General features: G+C 37.7%; 1 protein-coding gene across 1 annotated transcript in view; it reads right to left on the reverse strand.

The window, feature by feature from the left end:
* The window catches only part of HOMER1 (homer scaffold protein 1), a 109,599-nt gene extending 88,459 nt beyond the window's left edge, over positions 1–21,140 (reverse strand). Inside the window, exon 1 of the mRNA XM_090276416.1 lies at positions 19,378–21,140. Within this exon, the coding sequence (XP_090132542.1) occupies positions 19,378–19,382 (5 nt within the window). The 5' untranslated portion in view covers positions 19,383–21,140. The remainder of the gene's footprint in view (positions 1–19,377) is intronic.
* Positions 21,141–22,304: the final 1,164 nt, after the last annotated feature.

The raw sequence follows: 22,304 nt of genomic DNA on the forward strand, positions 1-22,304 counted from the left end.
CTGTGGGGAATATACAAAGAGGGACTGTACACACATCTTTTTTTTTCTTTTCCATACACACATTATATTTTCAAAGAGACTGCATCTACAAAAAAATTTAATAGAAGATAATTACATAAGCATTGAAAGTGATAAATACCATAAGAGAAGTGATGTAAAGTGCCATGAGGATTCAGGAAAAAGAAAGATTTCAGAATTTCAAAAGACAGGAAACATAAGCTCATCAAACAACCCATTTTTTAGGTTGGCTTATAATAATGGATTAGTGTACTAAGTGGTAGATATTTTGTTTTCTAGAACAGAGACACAAAGCTAGCTGAGCAACAGAAGGCTAGGCTCCACCACCAGCTAGCACTGGGGCTTTGGGCAAAGCCCTCCTGAGCTGCCTCACTTACAAATAACACAGGTACCGATTTACAAGAGATTATTTCTGTACCTGAACACAAACAAAAATAAAACATTAATTTAAAAAAAGGCAGAATGAATTATCTCTAAGGTTCTTTTTTCCATCTATGTGAAAAATCTACTTGAAAGAATATACTACAATTTTTAACTTATATTCAAGTTTGACCAAATACTCAAAATTACTAAAAGACCAAAACAGCCCCTCTGAGGTCAAACTGGTATTTCTACTGCATAGATACATTGTTAGGTGAGTTGAAATTCCACTCTGCTGCTTAAGATCCTCCAGGGACCCCATGACCTATACAAACTGACTTTAATTATAGAGGGGACATATGAAGCCCCCTAGCATAACTTGATTTGTAGCCTCTAGGAGCAATTGGCTAGGCAAGGGATCTAATTGCATCTCTATACTCAGCCTTTAGAGCAGCTAAAGGGAGTGGAGGAAAATATTCTTGAACACTTATTTTGTGACAAGCAGTGCAGATACAGTTCACAATCTCATGAGGACAGGGATTATATTCACTGCTGAATTACCAGCACATAGAAGAGTGCTGGGCCCACAGTGGTTGTTCAACAAACATTTGTTAAATGAATAATAGAGAAGGCAGTCCCTGCCTTCATGACACAGTCTAAATAAATGCTACCATAAGAACTTAGAAACAAATAATAAATAGTAATAAATATGAGCATATTTTGTTTTTATTAGTTTTTCACTTAACTTTTTAAATACTAAACTTCAATCTGAGTAATTTATCAATATCTGACTTTAAAGATTCTCACAGCATGTTTCATAAAAAACACCAAATCAGATACTTACATACTTCCTGTAGACTTAAAAAGATGATCAATATGATAGCTTAACTATACGGAAGAGTTTTCACTGAAACAGTATCATTTATTAAAGGGTGCCTTTTAAAATGTATTATGGTAGAATTAATTATTATTCCTTTCATATACAATATTTAAACTTCAACTTCCTTACTGAGAAGTAATATTTTCATGATTTCATCCAGGTCCCCAAAATCATGACATTTCAAGATAATCAATGTAATTAGAAAATTCTTTGGACATAAATTACAGAGGGAAGGGAAATTTTAATGGGTATTTGATTAGAAGAGGACAGATAAAACCTACACACTTATTGCTGGCCTTCAGTAGTACAAAACTTTTTTTTTCCATATTCTGCATTTGTAAGTTAAAAAATAAAATTTAGCAAAATAAAATTTCATCTGAGTACCAGAACTGTAATTGCATAAAAACCACGTAATAATAGATGTCATTTATTGAGTAGTTACTATGTGTCACAAAACACTGTAACAACCTTGCATTTTATCCTTTAATCTTCACAATTCCATCCCCATTTTACAATGAGAAAACTGAGACACAGAAATGTAAAGAACCTGCCTAAGATCAAAGAGATAAGAGAATCAATAATTTAAATGCAGCCATCAGTTGTCTCAGGACACCTCACTTGATTGCTAATCCACTCTGCCCATACTCTGCTATGCTATATCACAGCTATAGCTTCTGTGGCTTGAATCCATCTCCCAAGATTTAAAAATGTTACAAGTCCCACCAGTTTAGAGCTTGATGATGAAATTACATGTTGTAAAGGATAAAAGTTATTTCATTCTGAAACCTCTGTCTCTTGATTCTCACTCCTATAAAAAAAGAAAAATGCTGCTCAATTCACTAGTTAAGACATATTCCTTTAGCATGTAAGTCCCCATTTAAAAAAAAAAAAAGTTCACCCTGGCTGGTGTGGCTCAGTGAGTTGAGCACCAACCATCCTGTGAATCCAAAAGGTTGCCAGTTTGATTCCCAGTCAGGAGACATGCCTGGGTTGTGGGCCAGGTCACCAGTTGGGTGCATGTGAAAGGCAACTAATCTGTTTCTTGTACACATCACTGTTTCTCCCTCTCTCTTTTTCCCTCCTTTCCCCGGTCCCAAAAAATAAATAAATAAAATCTTTTAAAAAATAATAAAATAAAATGCTATCCAAGCTGTTATTATCATAAGATTAGAATTACAAATGGGGTACAGGTAGTTTGAGTGACTAGGAAGAAAACAGAAGCCCACTCTGTCTTGAAAGACTAAAAATATTCATATTTATCAAGAGTAAGAAAGATAGGATAATTTGAAGTTGCAGAACTGCTTCCAAAATTGTAACATACTGAGTTCTCAGTTGGAATCAGAGCAATGTTCAAGTGCTTCCACCAATCAATTATATTCTGTGACATTCCCAGGTATAAAAGAAGAAAAAAACTTATGAAAGAAGCCCCCTACACTCTGGTTCCCCATGAATGCATGTATGTTGTGTGTGGTATGTGTATACGGTATCATAAACAGAGATGAGAAGATAAATATTAAATGTCCCAGGCCTCAGGAGAGCTCCAAGACTTCCCACAGGACAAGGTTTCACGATGTTTTTCACAGGATATCAACTGTTAAAAAATTGGTTCTGTTCTAGCAGATGTAATACTGACTAGGCTCGTTTTCCAAGATAAAAGAATGTTCCCTCTAGACGGAAATATGCAATGCGGGAGGGGGGAGGAATGAATTAAAATAACTCTGAATAGAACACTACAAAAATTGAACACACCTCTTTCATTCTTCATTTTAGCAGAATGAAGACCATGAAAACCCTTCTAACACACAGTTCTCTGCTCCTCAGGTACAGCAGTAACCTGTATTTATACTGTTTCAACAGTAAGAGCACCAAACTTGGGGCTTAACCTCAGTTGGGCTCTCTAAGCTCCTGGTTGTTCATGGTTGGTGCTCTATCCGGTTCTTCACCTTTCTTCCCAAGGCTCTGATAAACCTTCATTCTTTATACTCTTAACAGATGGCCTTGCCTTTTATCATTTTCTAGAATATATGCCCATGAAGGCAGGGCTCTTTGTTCACAGATGTATGTCACGCACTTATAAGAGTGTCTGACACATAGTAGGTACTTAAGAAGTATTTGTTAAATAAATCAAGGAATAAATTGAGGAAATGGAATCCCCTAGTTTAGGAACTCCCTCCCAGTCTCCCGCTCTTTAACCACAAACTGAATCTATGTAATCATATTCTTCCTTACATCCTTCTCTCCAGTCTATGAGGAAGATATACCTCCTACTTAAAGTTAACTACTCCACCTGTGCTCTGAAATGCATTCCCTCCCACCTCTTTCTTCTGTAATTATCCCTATTACATTTTCTCTCATCTCTTTCCTAAGTAATTATCCCTTTTTACTGTAACTTTTAAATACTGCTAAGCTATGGATTCCTTTCCCAGAGCTGAAAAAGAATGCTTAGTCCCATTTTGAAAACAAAACCGAAAGAATTTCCCAAACTCTATATAGAGTTTGCTATTTCAAAGTCTTAACCGAGCAGTCCACACTCTGGTCTCTGCTTCCTTCTCCTTCAGCAGCACCATCATCTGGCAATCGGGCTTCCATCCCCAACTGATCAAATGTCTTAGAATAAGGTTGTTAAAGGTCCACTATTTTTGACACTGTTCTCTCACTGTTTTAGCCTGACAGCTCTCTTGGATCCTTTGCCTGCCCCTTAAATGACTATTATTCACCCAGAGAGATCTGATCTGCTCTTTTCTATAAATACCCCCAGTGAGTTCAATCACATTCATAGTTTCAGTCAATACTTATATATTCTAATGATTCTCAAAACTCTAGCCTCAGCCCAGTTCTCCTTTCCTGAATACCAGACCTAGATATCCCACTATGACATTTTCACATGGCTGGCCACAGATACTTCAACTTTTACTCAGTTTGTCATCTCACCCCACTGCAAACTTGTTTCTCTTCTCCTGGTTCCCTATCTCAACTAATGGCTGACCAAGCCCACTGTCAATTCCTACAGATACTACTTAAACCTCTTCTGATTCAGTACCTGTTTTACTCTATCTTAATTCATGCCATTATTCTTGACTGTACTGCTGCAATTAACCAATTACACAACTGAATTTGAGGGTCTCTGAGACCCACCCACTTCACACATATACATAGCGCTCCCACAAATCCAAAATGTCCTCCATATTACAGTCTCAGTAGCTAACCTAAAACACAAGCAATGGCCTCTAAAGTGGGTTACAGGAAGAAGAGTTTTCTCCTATTTTACACCTATTTTTTGTGTACGTTTTACAATATATATACACACATATAATATGGCATGTTCTTTATAAATATATATAGGAAGAAATATGCTCAAAATCTTTCATTGATATGGGTACCACATGAAAAATCCGACGAGACCACTAATCTAAAGGAAAAGTACATCCTCTAACATAACACACAGTCATCATCCAGTCCTGGACTAACTTTCTAGTCAACTCTACTTGTATACTGTAAACAAGTTATGTTAAACTACCTTAACTTTCTAACTAGCAAATGTCCCTTTGTAGCTTTACCTATGACACCCCTCTGCCCAAAATGCCCTAACAAGCCCCTCACACATTTTCCCTCTCCCCTCTACCATTCACACCTCATCAACTCTTTTGTTCCTTAAGGCTCAAAACAAAACACTGGCTATGTGAAGCTTTCTCTGACATTCCCAGGTGGAGGTGGGCGCTTCCTTCTCTGTGCTTCCAAACACAATGTGCATCTCTATTACAGTTCTTAAATCACAGAAATGTAATTTCGCGTTTACATGGCTGTCTACTCATCTTTGTATGGCCAGTGCCTAACATAACTCATGACACATACTAGTTTTTTAATGTTTGTTACAAGTGCTCATGAGGCACAGTGTTAGGGGATAAATGGTAGCAACACCTTAGTTACCCAATGCAGTTGACAGATTAAGTGCTTTGTTTTGCTGAGGTTTGAAATGATGATCAATTTTTAATTTTTAATTTTAAGATGTGCTCACATCATGCATTGAGTTTTCAGGTGTTGGTAACAGGGAGAGATTTTTAGGAAGCCAGCACTTTATCATCCACTAAATTCTAATCAATTAACCATCAACAGTGTCAACACATTCTGAAATATGCTTTATATAAATTCAAATGCTAAGCCTCAGTGATTTTGGTCAAAAATGGAAAATTAATTGTACACATTTATCTCTCTTTTCTGAAATCCTACTAAAATGAAAGTGCAGGGGGAAAGAAGGTATAAACTGATAACACCAAAGAATAGAAGTGACACTAGTGCACAAGTAATTTTAATCCAGTTTTGAAAGAAGGAATATTGCCTGACTTGGCAAAACCAAGGAAACTATGAAGTACTTACAAAGAGAGAACTATAAATTAACAACTTGCTGGCCAGAATTTAGAGGTAAAGGGGCTACAGAAGAGGGTATGAGATATGGGGCTGAAATTATAGAGTTGATTGAAAGTTTAAATAACAGAACAGAGAGGTCCTCTTTGCCCTTCTCACTCTTCCTAAGTGAAGCAACTACCTTTCCCAACAGCAGAAGATAAAGAGTGAGGACTAAAATAGGAGCCCTAAGAGAAAGGCTACAACCAAACCATGCTCACTAAAAAAACTTTTATTGTTTTCAGATTATAGCAGGTAATATGTCTCCTAGGTATATAATGAAAGAATATACTACTTACCTTTATCTTGCTTTCAGAATGCCAAAAGGTGTGTGTGTGTGTGTGTGTGTGCGCGCGCGCGCGTGTGTAAAGATACTTCTCTATAAAAACTGAAGTGTCAGAGAAAAGACAAAAAAATTAGAAACATCTCTACTTACTGACATCCGATGATCATCCAAGGAAAAAAGTCGATTCACTGCCTAACTGAAGCCCACTGGTGACAAGCTTCAATGAGTCACAAAAAGCTTCTAATCAGCTTTTTAGTATCTCACAATTGTACATAGCTGAGGATTACCAAGTATTCCAGAAATGTTTCCAGCATGAAAGAAGAAATTAAACAAAAAAGGAACACACACACACAAAAAAATACAATGTAGGGAACAGACAACAAAGCCTCAAAACACTATAAATGTCCTGCAATAAATGAAATACTGAGAAAGAGGACTTGGAAGTTAAAAGTTACATGGAAATTTAAAATCCAATAGAAGTATTTGAACATGAAGGAAATTTTCTTAGAAAGCAGAATAAAAGAAAAAACAGGTAGATGAGACAAAAAGATCTACTATCCAAAAAGCTGAGAGAAAATATATAAGATATTTTTAAAAAATAGAATAAAAGTTCCCAAACTGTGGGAAGTTGACAAATTGAAAGGACCTAGCAGTGTTCAAAAGAACATATGGTTTAAAAAAAAAAGGAAAATATCAAACCAAAAAAACTCCAGCACCATATCATCATAAAAATTTTGAACAGCAGAGAAAAAGAAAAGAAAGAAAATCCTAAAATCTTCCAATGTGGGGAAAAGTCACACATAAAGGAAAGGAACAGGGATCAGAAACAAGCAGTCTTCGACAGAAACACTGGAAACTAGAAGAGCTCAGTACCTTCAAAATAATTACAGGAAATTATTTCCTGTCTAGAGATCTAAACTCAAATTAAGGAACACTGGAGGGAGGGAAGACACTTTCACATATACTATGTCTCAAAAAAGTCATCTCCTACCTAGCCATTTGCAGGTCCATGCGGGGAAACAAGCTACAGGAAAACAAAGGGGTAAATTAAAGAAGAAAAGTGTCGAGGAAATGGGAGAGACAATGCCAAAAAATTTGGTCTAGTATGAGGACTACACAGTATGCCTAAAGAGTAATCCGCATTGAAGCAGGAATGCAGAGGGCTATAGATTTTAAAACACTGAAAAAAAAGAAATGGATATACTGATGTTCAAGCATTTGGAAAATATCCATAGGTATTGGATGTGGTGTAGAAGGCAGAATTCTAAAGTGGCCCCAAAATTACTACCACCTGTTAGACACATAGAACTTCCCCCTCAAGTGTCAGTATAAGGGTTGAAGAAGATGGAATAACACACCAAGTGATTAGGTCATTAATCTTTTGACCTTCAATTAATCAAAAGGGAGGTTATCTCAAGCGGCCCTGACATCTGAGTCCTTTAAAACAAGATGAAGCACCAGGAGGGGCTCCTCCTGTTGGCCTTAAAGATACAGCCTCTTTGAGTTTTCAAGCTGCAAGGGACTAAATTCAGCCAACAATCACATGAGCTTTGAAGATACTGACCAACAGATGAGACTAGTCCCAGCTGCCACCTTGACTGCAGTCTTGTGAGACCCTGGGCAAAATGCCCAGCTAAGGTCCCAGACTCCTGATTCACAGAAACTGTGAGATAAATGGGTGTTGTTTTAAGCTAGTAAAATTGTGGTCCTTTGTCACACAACAACAGAGAACAAATTAAGCAGAATAAATAAATTAGAAGGAAACCATACTTGCTCCAAAAGCATAAAACTACAGGAGTCAAAGCACTGTCAGGCAGTTTTAAAAATAATAGTTAGAAATTCCAGAAAGCAGAAGTCACTCTGAATAAGAAATGAGCATAACTGGTAAATACTGCTGAAAGGAATCAGGTTTAAAGAGATAGAGATCAGTTTCAAGTTGTCCTGGATCTTTTACCTTATAAAAAATAGATACAAGGCTCAAATCACGGTTTTTCTCCTTAGTTCAAACTTCTAATTTTTGCAAATTCAAGCAGGGGGATAAAGCTTCAAGAATCACTGCAGCTTTTTAAGAGACAAAGTTTCCCACATGTATAAGCTTCATTTATCAAAAGTACTGACTCCAAGTTAGGTCCTTGAACCAGCAGCATCAGCATCACATAGGAGTTTGTTACAGCAGCAAATTCATGAACCCTACTACCACTGAATCAAACACTTGGGGTGAAGCCCAGCAATCTGTGTCTTTAACAAGCCCCCTAGGTGATTCTGGTTCAGGTTCAAAATTGAAAACCACTAATCTAATTTTAATTTCTGACACTGTCCTGCTATGTTCTGGTCTTCCTTTTTCAGTCAGGTTTAAGCATTTCCAAACTTACTTATATCTGACCTAGAATAGAGTGTCACAGTCACTAGCACATAGTAGGAGCTCAAAAAATGTTTGCTAAATAAATAAAAGATTAGGCTTCAGATGTGCTTCTTTCACCAGAAAGTTTTTAGAACACATTGGATATAAATGCCCTTAGGCAGGACATGTTCTCTTCACTTTCCCATAGTATGCACCAATCCCTACTGCCTTCTAGCTTACACATTCACAATTTTTCTACCCAGCCAATGACAGCCTCAGAATTTGGGAACTCTGGGGACTATAATTCAGAAAAAATAATAATTTTAAATTTGTATACAGTATAGTCCAAACTTCTCTCATGAATTCTACAGAATCAAGTAATTTACAGATACTTTAAGACAATACAGAAATTGTACAATATGCTACAACTGGTCCTTCCACTTGTGGGTCTCTTGATCCAGTGTTAAGCCCTAGGAAGTGTTGCAAGGTAACATCACAAGATTTCTTTATTTCTAGTCTGAAGTCTTCAGAGAAGTAGACCCTGCCTACTTAAGCATTCCATTGGTTCATATGCCCATTAACTACAAGGGCAGTTAACAGAGCTTTGACTAGTGGAATTTACAATTTAATATCTGCTTTGGAAACTCTATACCAAACACATGTACATCAAATCATTTATTGAGAAAGACTTCAATGTACTCAAAATATATGCACCAAGCAGAGATTTAATTACGCTAAAATCAAATGCAGTTCCTTTCAGAACCATTTAAAAGGAAAACAAGATATATTTAATGAACTCACCACTAATATACTAAGATTGCACTAAATCAGATTTTTTTTAATATGAGGAGTTAAAAACCCTTCTCTAAATAAATCTCTATATATGTGAGCATCCATTTAGGATCTCCTAATCTAATGCTAAGAGCCCCGAGGAGCTGGACGATCTAGCACATGTTCTGCCGTTTCATAGCTGCATAACCTCCCATAACTCACAGTTTCCGTATCCTTATTATAAAAAATGGAGATAAGTACTAACACTCTGGTCACTGAAAGCAGAACTACTCCTTACACTTAAATAAGAAACCACTTTTGCTATCATTAGTAACTACTTCTTTAGCCAATTTTTTAAAGAAAAATGAAATAAATTTTGAGATAAGCAAGCTGAAACTGATATAAACACATAAGTGTCTATATACAGAAACAGTGATTAATCCTGATAACTTTGCACTGTAGGTAATAGCATTTTAAAAATATTCCTCACCCTTAAAATCCAAGAAGTTCTAATACTTGATATAGTTATCATAGAAAAACAAAAAAATTCAGACTCAGAAAAAACTTTCACTCTTACCTCCCAGAGCACTTTAAGAAATTTCCTTCAAATATTTTTATGCATAGACAGAATTATTTTATATAGCTGAGGTCACAGAGATATGCAATTTTACATCCTGGTTTCTAACTGACCACTTCGCCATCTTTGAAAACATTCTTCAGGCTAGTTTCCTACCATGTAAATAGCCTACAGTTTACCCATAGATCATATACTAATTATTCAAAATATATTCTTATACCACCAAATAAAACTAAATAGCAATAATGTAAATTAACATGTTATTATTTCTATCATAGTAGCCATAGGTATAGCAATAGATATCAACCTAGCATTGATAAAATGCTAAATGAAACAATGAAAACAGACTACTAAAATTCTATATATTATCAGTGGAATAAGGAAAAAGGCAGCCTGCATGATCTAGAACTAGTTTTTTTGTTTGTTTGTTTGTTTGTTTTTTTATCATCAGAACTTCAAGACAGATGAGTTTAAAAGTGACTTGAGAGTCTTCTCATTCAGCTGAATGTAAACAGATCCCTGGCAGTACTGAGTAAACAAGAGTAGGTAGAATCCTCATTCTGTAAACATCTTGGGAGCTGGCAGGTGATTAAGCAAAGCACATGAATTTTAATTTTAAAAGCCATGTGACAGAGATTCATAACAAAGGAGGACAGAAAACAGCAGTTTTACAAAAGAAAAGCCAAAAGAAAGCACAGAAAGGTAAAGGAATAAGCTAAGCACACTCAAATATTATAGTAGGCTCAAAATAATTGTCCTATGTAAGTTTAGTAATGTACAGACTGACTGACAGAAATTTTCTAATGAGTACTTGGAGCTCTTTGATAGACAAATCCACTTAAGATAATTTCCTAGAGACGTTATTAACAGCCTAATGGGGAAACTGAAAGTAACTAAAGCAGAAAACTCTTAAGTCACACACACAAAAAGCCTTATTCAGAATACCCTCTCAACTCCTTATCTGTAAATACTTAAGTGAAACAGATGGAAGACAATAACTACTTAAGTAAGACTGATGTGTACATAAAGGTAAAGGTGGAAGGATCCAACAATTTACTTAGAAAAATTATCAGAAAAATAATTGGTACAACCAACTGTATATCCAATTGCCAGAAATCAGGATTTTCTGTATCCTATAAATGGGATCTAATTTCTCAGATCCTTTCAACCTACATTGCATATGTGCTATACGTACTATGAAATGGTGTTTAGGAAATGCAATGTATAATACCCATAGAAATCTGTACCAGAGTTGTCACTTCCAATTCATTTCTATTAAGACTCTCCTACTAAAGACAGGGACAAATTAGGAGCAAGCCCTTCTACAGGGTGAGCTGGGGCAAGGGGCAGTTTCAAGGACATCGTTCTACAGCTCTCTGGACTCTGAAGCATGTGAACTGTACTCTAGGTGTGCCAACAGACATGACATAATAAACATGACTTCAAATGACCTTATAAAGTAATGAAAAATGCTCTGGTACCTGTGGGTCCTCAGCACAATGTTTTGTTTGTTTGAGTTTAATTTCTATTTAACTCTTGTTTGGCAATTTTACAAAAAGCCCTCAGTTCTTACAACTGCTCTGCCTTGAGGAACTGGTTGTCAGCACTTTTCAAAAATAACATGGAAATGTTTCATGGTTTATAAAAGAACATTAAAAAGACAGTCCATAAAACAAAACTATTTTACTAAGACTAGTATTAGGTATTAAGGGATTAAGATGATTTTTTTTAAAGCTTGACAAAGTGCAAAGGTAAACTGTACTATGAAGAGAAAATACTGATTAGATGGCTAAAGTTTTTTTGTTTCATAAGTAACTGTATTTTCTAATACAGTAGTCTATATGGCAGTTCACTTATCGCAGCCTCACTGTATCTCAAGATTTTTAAAAATATTTTACTTAATTATTTATCACAGATTTTTCACTATATCGCAGGATTTTGCGGTACTGTATACATATGTTGTTAAAGTTACGTAGGTTTCAGAGTGTAGAATATGTTTAAGAACATAAGTAGTGTTTATAAAAGTGTGGAAAATGTTAATAAGGGAGTGGGAACAGTTTATAAGTGTGTGGGAAGGGTTTATAAAGCCTTAAAATATATATAAATACTAAAATAAATGTAAGGTTCCTACTTCGCGGATTTTCACCTATCGTAGGGGTGGGAGTGGGGGTCTAGAACGTAATATCCGCGATAAGTGAGGGAATACTGTACAAGAAAGAAAATATTGACTTTTACCTGCCTCCAGAAGCCTACCTTAAAAAGAGAAAAGGTAGTTAAGAGTAAATGAAATTCAGTTAAGTCATATGTTAGTTCTATATATCTAAAATCCTTTTAGCTACACAACAGCCATACTGGGTTCACAATCCATTATTGTGAAAAAAAAATTTCACGAGAAAGAAGAGTTGCTTTTTCTTTTCCCCTGGCAAGGTCACTAAAGTGACATAAAAGTAATTCTAAATTATACTTCTCCCTGTAAAATTAATTCTAAATTATACTTACCAGACAAGTAAGCAGATTTTTAAAAACTTTTAAAAAGAAGATGAGAAATAATACAAAGTGGAGGAAAAAGGCAAAGCATTAAAAAGACTACAGTATATATATATATATATATATCAATAATTTTAACCTCTTCTCTCAAACATGTTGCTTAAAACAAGCAGCACTGATTCTTCTCAATTTCATCCGTTTTCTTTTTAAGTATTTTAGTAGGGAGCACAGAAATGACCAACATGTTAGATTTATGATGAATTGGGGAAAGAATTGAGCTACCATCAGAGCATAAGTTCACTGATGACTCTGTCTCTATTAACAGAGTGATAATAAATATTCTAATTTTATAGTATACAGAGACATGTGCTATAAAAATTAAGGGTTTGGGGTGTTTTTTTTTTTTCTTGCGTAAAGTTAAGGTTCTAACTATACTATTTTATTTACATGCTGAAGACCATTGAATAATTAGCTTTTTTAAAAAAATTTTATCTACTCCTACAATGCCCATTCAGTAAGATTTGAAAATTTTTCTCAATTCTTACAGATAGGTTAAAATCTATATACTTTATCACGTGGAGATTCTTTTGAAATAAAGGTACTTAATGAGCCTAAAATTTTACACTAAACTTTCAAAACTTAACAGAGAAGTCTTTTTGACCTCTAGGAAAATCTTGCTTATTCCATGAACACAATCAACCTCATGAACTACAGGTAACTTTACCGTGTAAGCCACAGGTCATAAGGCATTACAAACGTACAACACAAACAAGAAAGTGCACATTTCATTCAACTAAACATATCCTAATTGAGAAATAAGGCTATTTAAAATGTCTTATATTCAGTCATTTACAAATTTATCAGGAAACATTAAACATTTGGAATTCATTTCCCTTACTCTTCTGTCCAGTGAATTGGATTAATTCTGAATACTACCAAAAATAAATATTTCAAATAACACCAGACATCTGAAAAAAATAAAAATCACATGGCAGTAGGGAAGTTAAACTTTTTGAGATTTAACCACCTTTTTTCATGAGACATTCACTTTAAACTAAACTGAGTTTACAAACTATACATATAGTTTCATTTGTCAACTCCTCAACTGCGAAGAATAACATTTCAGGTAATTAGCCTAAATCAACTTTCATGATTCCCTAATTCCCAAAAATAAAAGTCGCACTGATCAGATTTATATTGTGACTTCATTGCAAAATTTAAAAACTAATAAATTACAATACTGAACCAAAATTAAGACATTCCCCTAAACACACCCTTTATATATTTATATTTTGGAAAGGAATTTTTTGTATATACGCTTGTTTACTCATAATAGGTCTGCAACTTTGTTGTGAAAGTTTAGTAATTCTATTCATGAGCCAGGAAATCAAAATAAAGAAAAAAAATTACAAGAAACAAAAACAGGAGCAAAAGGATGTTTTTAAGAGATTAATGCCTACACAATATGACTAATCAAAATGACATAATATACCTTGCTTTCAAGAATTACACAATCACATCCTAATGTGCTACTCATAATCACTATTTCATTTTTATAAAAACCTCAGGCCAGAGCCAAAAACATCATGTACCACATCCATCGTCTCCCAAAAGATCCCAGCTCTAACAGTATTTGTTCCCAAAAGTTAACTCACATACTTAATGTAACCAACGTTGATTAGTTTATACAGTCTTACTAAGAGCTTTGCACAAATACTCAAGTACCATAATCTTGATTCTCCTTCTCTCATTCAATTTGTCTTGCTGAATATGAAGAACTATTCAAGTTTTTATTTTCATTTTTAAAATTCTAGAATCAAATATAGTTTTTTAAAAAGGACATTATAAAATATCTTATTTATGAATTTAAATAATTATATTCCTACATCTTGGCACTGATAACACAACTTGCCATCTCATATAGAGATGTTACCTATCAGTTGAGAATGGGTGACCACTCCATGCCATCACCACCATATTTGGAAAAGAAAATTTCTCCTCCTCCTTTAATTTTTGGGGGTTCTGTGGGAAGGGGAGCTCTGATGAACACTGCTAATCCCAATACTGAAGCAAACAGAAGCTGGGAGGTAAGGAGGAAATTATAGAGGTAAAGTCAGGAAGACAGAAATTTGGGGGTGAAAGCAGGCTTGAAGTTTTTCCACTACCTTTAAGTGGGTTAAGTGGATTGTAGCCAGGGGAAAAGTCCTGAGAGCCCACTGCTATTATCCCTGCCTATATCACTAGGACAAGAGAAAAGAGGGTGAACTCACAAAGATAAAAGGAAATAAAACCAAAAAGGAATGAGTTAAAAATCCTCACTATATGGAACAATAGATTATAGATACAATAGGTTATAGATTGGGGGGAAAGGACATTTGAAAGAGCAAGAGTGACCTTGTCCACGTATAACATGTTAGCTCATAAAAACCTCAAAACAAGCCAACAAAAAAATGTTATTTTAAAATTTCATTAAGAGTGGGGTGGGCTCAATGATTCCTTAACATATTCAAAAATAAACATAATTTCATAAAGTTCTCATCTCAATAAAAAATATTTGTAACTGTGTAAGGTGATGAATGTTCACTAGACTTACTGTGGTAATTATTTTACAAATAATACATGTGTTAAATCATTACATTGTATACCTTAAGGTAATACAAAGTTATATGTCAATCATATTTCAATACAACGGGGGAGGGGGTGCTATTCTCAAAATATGCAAACTCTCCTTCTACTCTTCTTATCGTTGATATCCTCCTAATATATAACTGATAGATATAAAATTATAATTCTTTCTTAGTCACAGGACAAATAACTTAACTTACAAGGCAAATCTTATTGGCATCTCCAAGTACCCTTTAATTACTTTCCTGGTAGAATTTTTAAAGTGTTCTCACTTGTATTTTCTATGCAACTTGTATGCGAGCTTGAAAGTCCTTTAAACTCCCAAGCTCACTGTTTCATGGCCCATCTGAGTGAGCAGCTCTGCTAGAAATGTACCACGTCATTACCTCCATTTTTACCTTTGCACATTAAAAGTCCTAATTCTGAGAAAGTCCTGCTCAGACAACCACACACAGCTCATCACCATCCTCTCCTCCCTCTACCATGGAATTTTCCAGGGCCTGCCCAGCTATCCACTTCCCATAGCTAGCCAGAGTTCACTGCTCTAGCTTGCTGTTTGCACAGGACACATCATACAAAACTAAATTTTAAATAATTTTTAAATCTGTTTTCTCACCCTATTTTCCTGATCCTTCATGGAACTACTCTACTTAAAGCCCGTTAGTGATTCCCACAGGCAAGAGCAGTGTCTTTCAAATTACCAGTTGCGACTGCCATTTTTTTTTCTTAAAAATAGAAAATACAAGCATGCATCACACAAAGTGTATTATTTCACGACATTTTATCATTTATATATCTGAGCACAGATTTTGCGGTAAAACTGTTTATCTTATTGTAATGAACCACTGCCCCCCAAAAGCCTGAAATACACCTGCTTTTGTTTGGTCTACAAGGCCCTCTAAGGTGGCCCCTGCATAAGGCTCTAGGCTCATCTCTTGCTATACCCTAAAAAGCCAAGTTCATCATACCAATTTTTGTACTTGCATATCTTAGTGTAATGATACTATTACCTCTGCCTTAAATGCCCTTTCGTCTACAAGGCCACCTGTACTCATCCTTCATTACTTAATACATTACCTCCTCCACAAAAGCTTTTGTAGCCTTCCGTCAGCAGCTAATGACGCACACCCTTTATAGCTCTATGAGGAATTACAACCTACATTATAGCCCCTTAGACATTTCACTGTACTTTTTAAATTTTAGGCTTGACTATCTTCTCAACTTCTAAACTATAAACTCCCTGAGGGAAGGAACGCATTTGACTAGTCTTTGTATCAGCAGCACTGAGCTACTGTACAAGTCACATGACAGTGGTTCAAAATTGGTAAAACAAACAAATAAAAAATTAAGGACTTGCATTTAACTTCTCTAATGTTAGAAATGATTGCCTTTGCAGTCCTGACCAGGTAGCTCAATTGGTTGGAGCGTCATCCCAATGTGCCAAGGTTTCAGGTTCAATTCCCAGTCAGGATCAAGTACTGAATGCATAAATTAGTGAAACAACAAACTGATGTTTCTCTCTCTCTCTCACTCTCTCAAATCAATAACTAAAATTTTTTTTAAAAGATTGCCTTTGCAACAACGCCTGTTCATATTGCGGTGATGGATCAAGATTCCCTCATTTTGCTACAGTAGCTCCCAAAAAGTAGTACCCAATAGCCTAAAGCAGAAAGAGTTGTCCACTTTCTCTCTCAGCAAAGGCACTCAGTTCAGATTGCAATGCAACAGCACCTAATTCCATGCTTCGGGAAGTTATCTAAGAAAAGGCAGAGAAAAGGGTTTCCAGAAGTTCCCACAGGCAGGTGAGATAATTCAGAAACAGCATTATCAGACTTCATTAATGGGGAGTCACATCAACTCTTTAGGGAGTGGAAGGGAGGGTTTTCTATCCCCTCACTGATGGCACCAAATTGCCAATATTCAAGCTAAGCAAAACAAAAAACAGCTTGAAATAACTCATGGAAGTTACTTGGTTTCTTTTGCCTACTCTAATAGTTCTGAAATAGCTACTGACTCACTGCCGTCATTACAAGATACTACTTGGCGGACTGGGGGTCATACCTGCCAGGTTCCTCATCCAGGTTTTGAAGCTTTTCATCGACTCTTATCTTACATACATGAATCCTCTAATTCTTGGGGGTCTGATACACCTATTTCACAAACCAATACTTCAACTCCCTTCACTGTAATTAAAACAGTGCAGGCAGCATCCAAGATACTTTGACAGACTCTGCCAACTGTCAGTTTCAGCTGTTCTCTTCCGTTTCCACCATAGTTGATAAACTACTATTACAGGAGCCAAGTTTATTTCTGCCTGAATTCATCACTCATTTTCTTTAAAAATAATTCATTTTACTTAAACTTTGCCATCAGACTTGCAATTTTATCCATAATTAAAGCAAAGATAAATTACTATAATAACCTAACATTAGTCAAAAATATATTTATAAAATGTGAAACTCTTTACCTACTATTAAGTTTTAGATACTTATCAGAGGAAATTAATTCATGATTGCCTGGGTACAACTTTAAAGACTATTTAAAGCTCTGTTTTCTTTTGTCTTAAATAGGTGCAGATGGCTATGCTTATTCCACACTTATTAGGCATAAAAACCTACCAAGTGTAGAAACTTCCACGAATTCCTTCCCATTATGCTCTTCTACTTCCACCTATCCACCCTCTCTTGACAACTCCACTGAAACAAGTCTATCAATGAGAAAGAGTCATAGCCCTAAATATAGATATTCAGAAAAATAATGCCATAAATACTCCTTTTCCTCTCTAGTCTATCTTTAAGACTTTATTAGGATAAGGGAAAATAAATTAGTTTATAAACAAATTTAATTACACTAAAGTATCTAAAATGTGTGCTACGTGTGGGGGCTTCTTTTCAAATATTAAACACCATTCCCCTTAGTATTAAGTTCATCCCAAATTTCCCTTGGTAAAATAAGCATTCAGGCAGATTAAAGGTTGTGGATAAACGATTTTCTTCCATGATGCTATCAGTCCACTGTCTATAGAGAATGCAGCCCTCAACATGAAAAATTGCCACTTGAAAAAAAAACTGCCACTTGACTTTTTTTTTTCCCCTCTGACATGTTTTAAACAGAAGGACTGTAGATTCTTAAGAGAAGCCATATTTCAAAGGTTTTGAATAGTATTTTTCAGTATTTTCTCTTATTAAACTTGGTGCAATTCATCCAAAACATTTTTCAAATGCCATTATTTTTTAGCTTACATGTTTAAAAACTGCTTGGCGAAAACAATCTCCCCATCTGAAAAACTTACTTCAAGAAACTAGTAATCAAAAGGGAAAGAAAAGAAAAAGAAAATAATTCACTTTTATAAACTGGAAAAAAAATTTAAACTCATCTAAGTCCTTCATTTTACAGATAAGAAAACAGAATCCATACAGGTTAAGTAATTTGCCTTAGATTACAACACACTAGAAATAGACTGAGGTATTTTAATTGCTCTTAGCAGCACTCTAAATCATGTTGTTATATATGTTCTTATCAATTGTCATTTAAATTTGTTAATTATCGTATTTTCATTAATTCTTGACGGACTCCTACAACATACGTTCTACATTTTCAAACTTTTGTCAAGTTCATAAACTTCAAATTCTAACTCCAACAAAAAAGGTATCTAAGAACTTTACTCCAAGTTTCAAGAAAGTTTAGGTGTGCACACCACTAAACTGTCACAATTAATTTCAAAGTATATCTTTTTTATCATTGTCTCCTAACTGCGTTTTAGATGTGTGTTCAACCACTACAATGAAAGAGAAAAATCTAGAAGTTTCTATTTGACAAACAGCATCAACAATGTCAATGAAATGATTACATGATTACTCCATTAGATTCGGAAGCCACTACCATTTTATCAATTTATTGTGTGAAGAGTTAATAAAAGGTTGGAAAATGCACTCTTAGTTGACTTTGGATCTGAAAGAAGGTGAAGATCTGACATTGTTAACACAAACTGAAGACCTGAGCAAAGAGAAGAAATGAACAAGTTCCTTCAGTAAAAAGCTTTCCTATTCAAGCTCTGATTTCTTACCAAGTGCACCGGCATTATGGAGACATCAGTAAGACTTTTTGATTTTCATTTTCATGCTCCAAAAAACTCAATTCTGTACATGTTAGCTTTAAATATTCAAGGGCAAAGCAGAGGGCACAGTGAGGGCAACAATTTACCTTGGATCATTTTCAAGGACTGTAGTCTAACCACTCATTACAACTGTTTCTTTGTGCAACTGATTATTCTCGAAGTACTGAGAGAATGCATACTGTACTTCTCTGAAAGATACCAGCAACAAAACCTAAGACAACAGGACTTTGATTACAAACTGATGCGGCAGTGTGTGTTGTCTTCTTAAATATTACTAACATATATGTTTCTTTATTATGACCTCCGAGGGTCACGCCACCAAAAAAAAACAAAAACCTTGTTAAAAGGTTAACACACCTATAATTTTAAAGTACGGCCAGCTTAGCAAGGTGGCAAATTTGTTTGAAAACATAAAACAATCACCACCACGACTCAGCCACACACACACACACACACACACACACAAACGCACAGACACAGGTTCAAAGCTGTGTTAAACACAAAAAATCCTTACCCCATTTTGCCCAATGAAAACTTGCTTTGAAGTTTCTGCTGTTATGCTACGAATAACTTCCAGAGGAATTTTCCCGTCTGCTGTTTCGCAGTTGCTTTTTCCACCCCCCCGAGGTCCTTTTCTGGAGGTATTTCAGTAATGCTGACAATTCAGTTCGTTTCCTTATGTAAAATGATTTCTCTTGTAAATACCAAAACGTTCAAACAGAGGTGGCATATGATTATTAAGAGTTAAAATGCTGCGCGGAGGAGACAGCGGTCAACTCTACTCCACAAAAATGAGTCTACGTGTCGAAAAACGGAGAATCCAGCTTCAGAGAGTCCTACAAAAAATGAGTTCGGTGGTCATTTCGCTCATGCCCTCCTCCGCTCACCGAGAGCCAGGTAATTCGGTCTTTTCGGTGCTACTAAGGCTGCGGGTTCAAATTTCTCTACCACACCAGGTCCCTGGGGGTGGAGCGTGCAACCCAATGCGACGTGCACTTTATAGAGAGCCCTACGAGAAAATATAAATCCTAAAAGCAGTAATGTCACTGCTTCCCTGCACTCACATTAGAAAAAGCTATATAGAAAAAAATCTCCTCCAAGTGCAAACCCGGCAGCTTGCGACGTGCACAGCACTCCACATTGGAATCTGTCTTTTGAATGTTTTCGCCTCCTAAGACTCAGAGCAGAGAAGAGGTGGGGAGGAGGAAGAGAAGGCTGGGCAGAATCGATTCATTCTCCGGAGGAGCATAAACGGAGCCATTTCCAGGCTGGCAGCAGGCTGGGGGCGCAGCGCACGCCGGGGAGCAGGGGGAGGGGGCCCGATCCCACCTCCCTCAGCCCCTTCCCGCCCCCCGCCGCCAAGCACAATGGAGCCCAGCTTCCGCCCGGCCCTTCATTCGCGGCTGCCCACTCTTCCCTCCTCTCCAGGCACAGCAGGTCCGAGGCTCCCGTCGGCGGAGAATGAATGAATCAGAGAGCCAAGCCCCACGCTGCCCCCGGCACCCAGCTCCGGGGCCGGCCGAGCAGTGGAGAACGGAGCTGAAGGGTCGACGGGAGGGCGGCTAATTCCGCGACGGGGGCAGGAGAGCGGGGCTCGAAGCCACCGGAGAGCTGCCGCTCCAGCGCCCCCACCTCTGCTCCTAGCCCCGCACGCTCCGCACCGCCGCCTCGCGCCGCCTCACAGTCCCCGGGCCCCGCCGCCTCCTCACACTTCCATCATCGCCCGCCTCCGTCGGTCTCCAGCTCCCGCTCTGCAGAGCAACTCCGACCCGGGCGGCCGTGAAGCCAGCCGCTGCCTCCGCCTCTACCGGACGCTCGCTGAGCGGAGGGCGCCCCTTCCCGGGTCAGCGCCGCCCGCTCGAGCCCAGCGCGGTGGCAGAGCTGGCTGCAGAGGGGAGGGTGGAGATGGGGCGGGGAGAACGCGGCCGGAGCGGTCCCTCCCCCTGCTCGCGGGTGGAGGCAGGAGGCAGCCCCCGGGGAGCCGTGGCCGGGCGTCGGGGACAGGGGCGCTGACACGTCCCGAGGGCCCTGCTTGCAGCTGGAGGAGGCTGCAGCCGTGAGGAAGGCAGGGAGAATGGTGGCCCCGAGCCGGCCCGCGTGGGAGCTAGTCCGGCCGGCAGGTCCGTCAGCCCGTCCTTCCCTCCTTTCTGCTCCCCTCCCCTAGTGGCCGGCGGCGGGCGGCCAGCGCGCTTTGCTTCTCCGCTGGCTCCTGGCCCCACTCCTGGCCGCCACTGCCTCCTCCTCCGCACCCCACACCAGGCGCTCGTGCTGTGTCTCCATCCTCCCCGCAGGAGGACCTTTAAATAGCAACGTCAGCGCGCTCTTCTCCGCACACACGTCACCCGCCGCTCACGTCACCGGGGTGCGGGGGATGATGTCACGCGGCCGGAAGTACAACTAAATTAGGGAAGGAGCAGGGGGCGGAGAATTCCGCGAGCTTCTCTGTGCCCACCTGTTCTAGCTTCTCGTCAAAGGCCAAAGCACAGAAGACATCCCGAAAGAAGCTTGGAAAAGGAAGCGGCAGTGATTTCCTTGCAGCACAGGTGCCAAACGCGAGTGAATCATTCATAGCAACAGTGCCCCAGTGTCAAGCGGGTGGTATCCTATCTCCCACTCGCACCTCTGGTGCAGCAGCATCCCCGAGCTTCTCGAGTCCCCCGGCACGGAAATGTGGGAGGAAAGCCTGATCACTAGTGCAGCTGCAGCCATGAGTACGGTTTGTTAGAAATAACCTATTTCTAACAAGACGAGAAAATCACTGTAATTTTTTAACGAGTTATTAAATGCCATCCTGGACATAAAGACTTTAAACCTTGGTTTTTTTTCTCCCACTTTGGTTACCTAAGTCACGAAAGAATAAAGAGCGGAGCCATGAACTAATGTTATAAAGGATGGAAATTAATGGGGGAGAAGGGAAAAGGCCATCAAATGATACAAATGTTTTTATTTGCAAAACAGCAGTGTTCTGGCATAGGATAATGAGTCAATCTTAGAAAGTTTACTCATAATTATCTTCATAGGCATAGCAGATGCCAGTATACCCTCTCAATTCTGATTTATCAAGAATATGAGTTCCAGTCTATGGAGATTAAAAATAAGAAAGACCACCAAATCCTTTTTTTATTTTTGAGTATTAACACAAACACATTTAGATTATTTTTGTCTTTTTTAGTTTGAGCCATATAATTACAATACTTCTTAAGGATGTTGATTTTCATTTCCTACATGGTAAGGGTGAACAGCCATTTATAGGTTTACCACGTGTGTGTGTATAATAAATTATATTTTAGCTGCTTTTCAAATTGCAAATTACTACAAAGTTTTAAAATGTCTTTATTATTTTGATAATGTATTAGGTACACTTAAACAGTGAACTTTGATTTTATTTGAGTCATGACCCAGAAATAGAATTACTACATAATGCCAAAGGCCATTGCTATT

Source organism: Furipterus horrens, unplaced genomic scaffold (assembly GCF_987537825.1).
Source record: "Furipterus horrens unplaced genomic scaffold, mFurHor1.1.pri manual_scaffold_5, whole genome shotgun sequence".
NCBI classification, from domain to species: Eukaryota; Metazoa; Chordata; class Mammalia; order Chiroptera; family Furipteridae; genus Furipterus; species Furipterus horrens.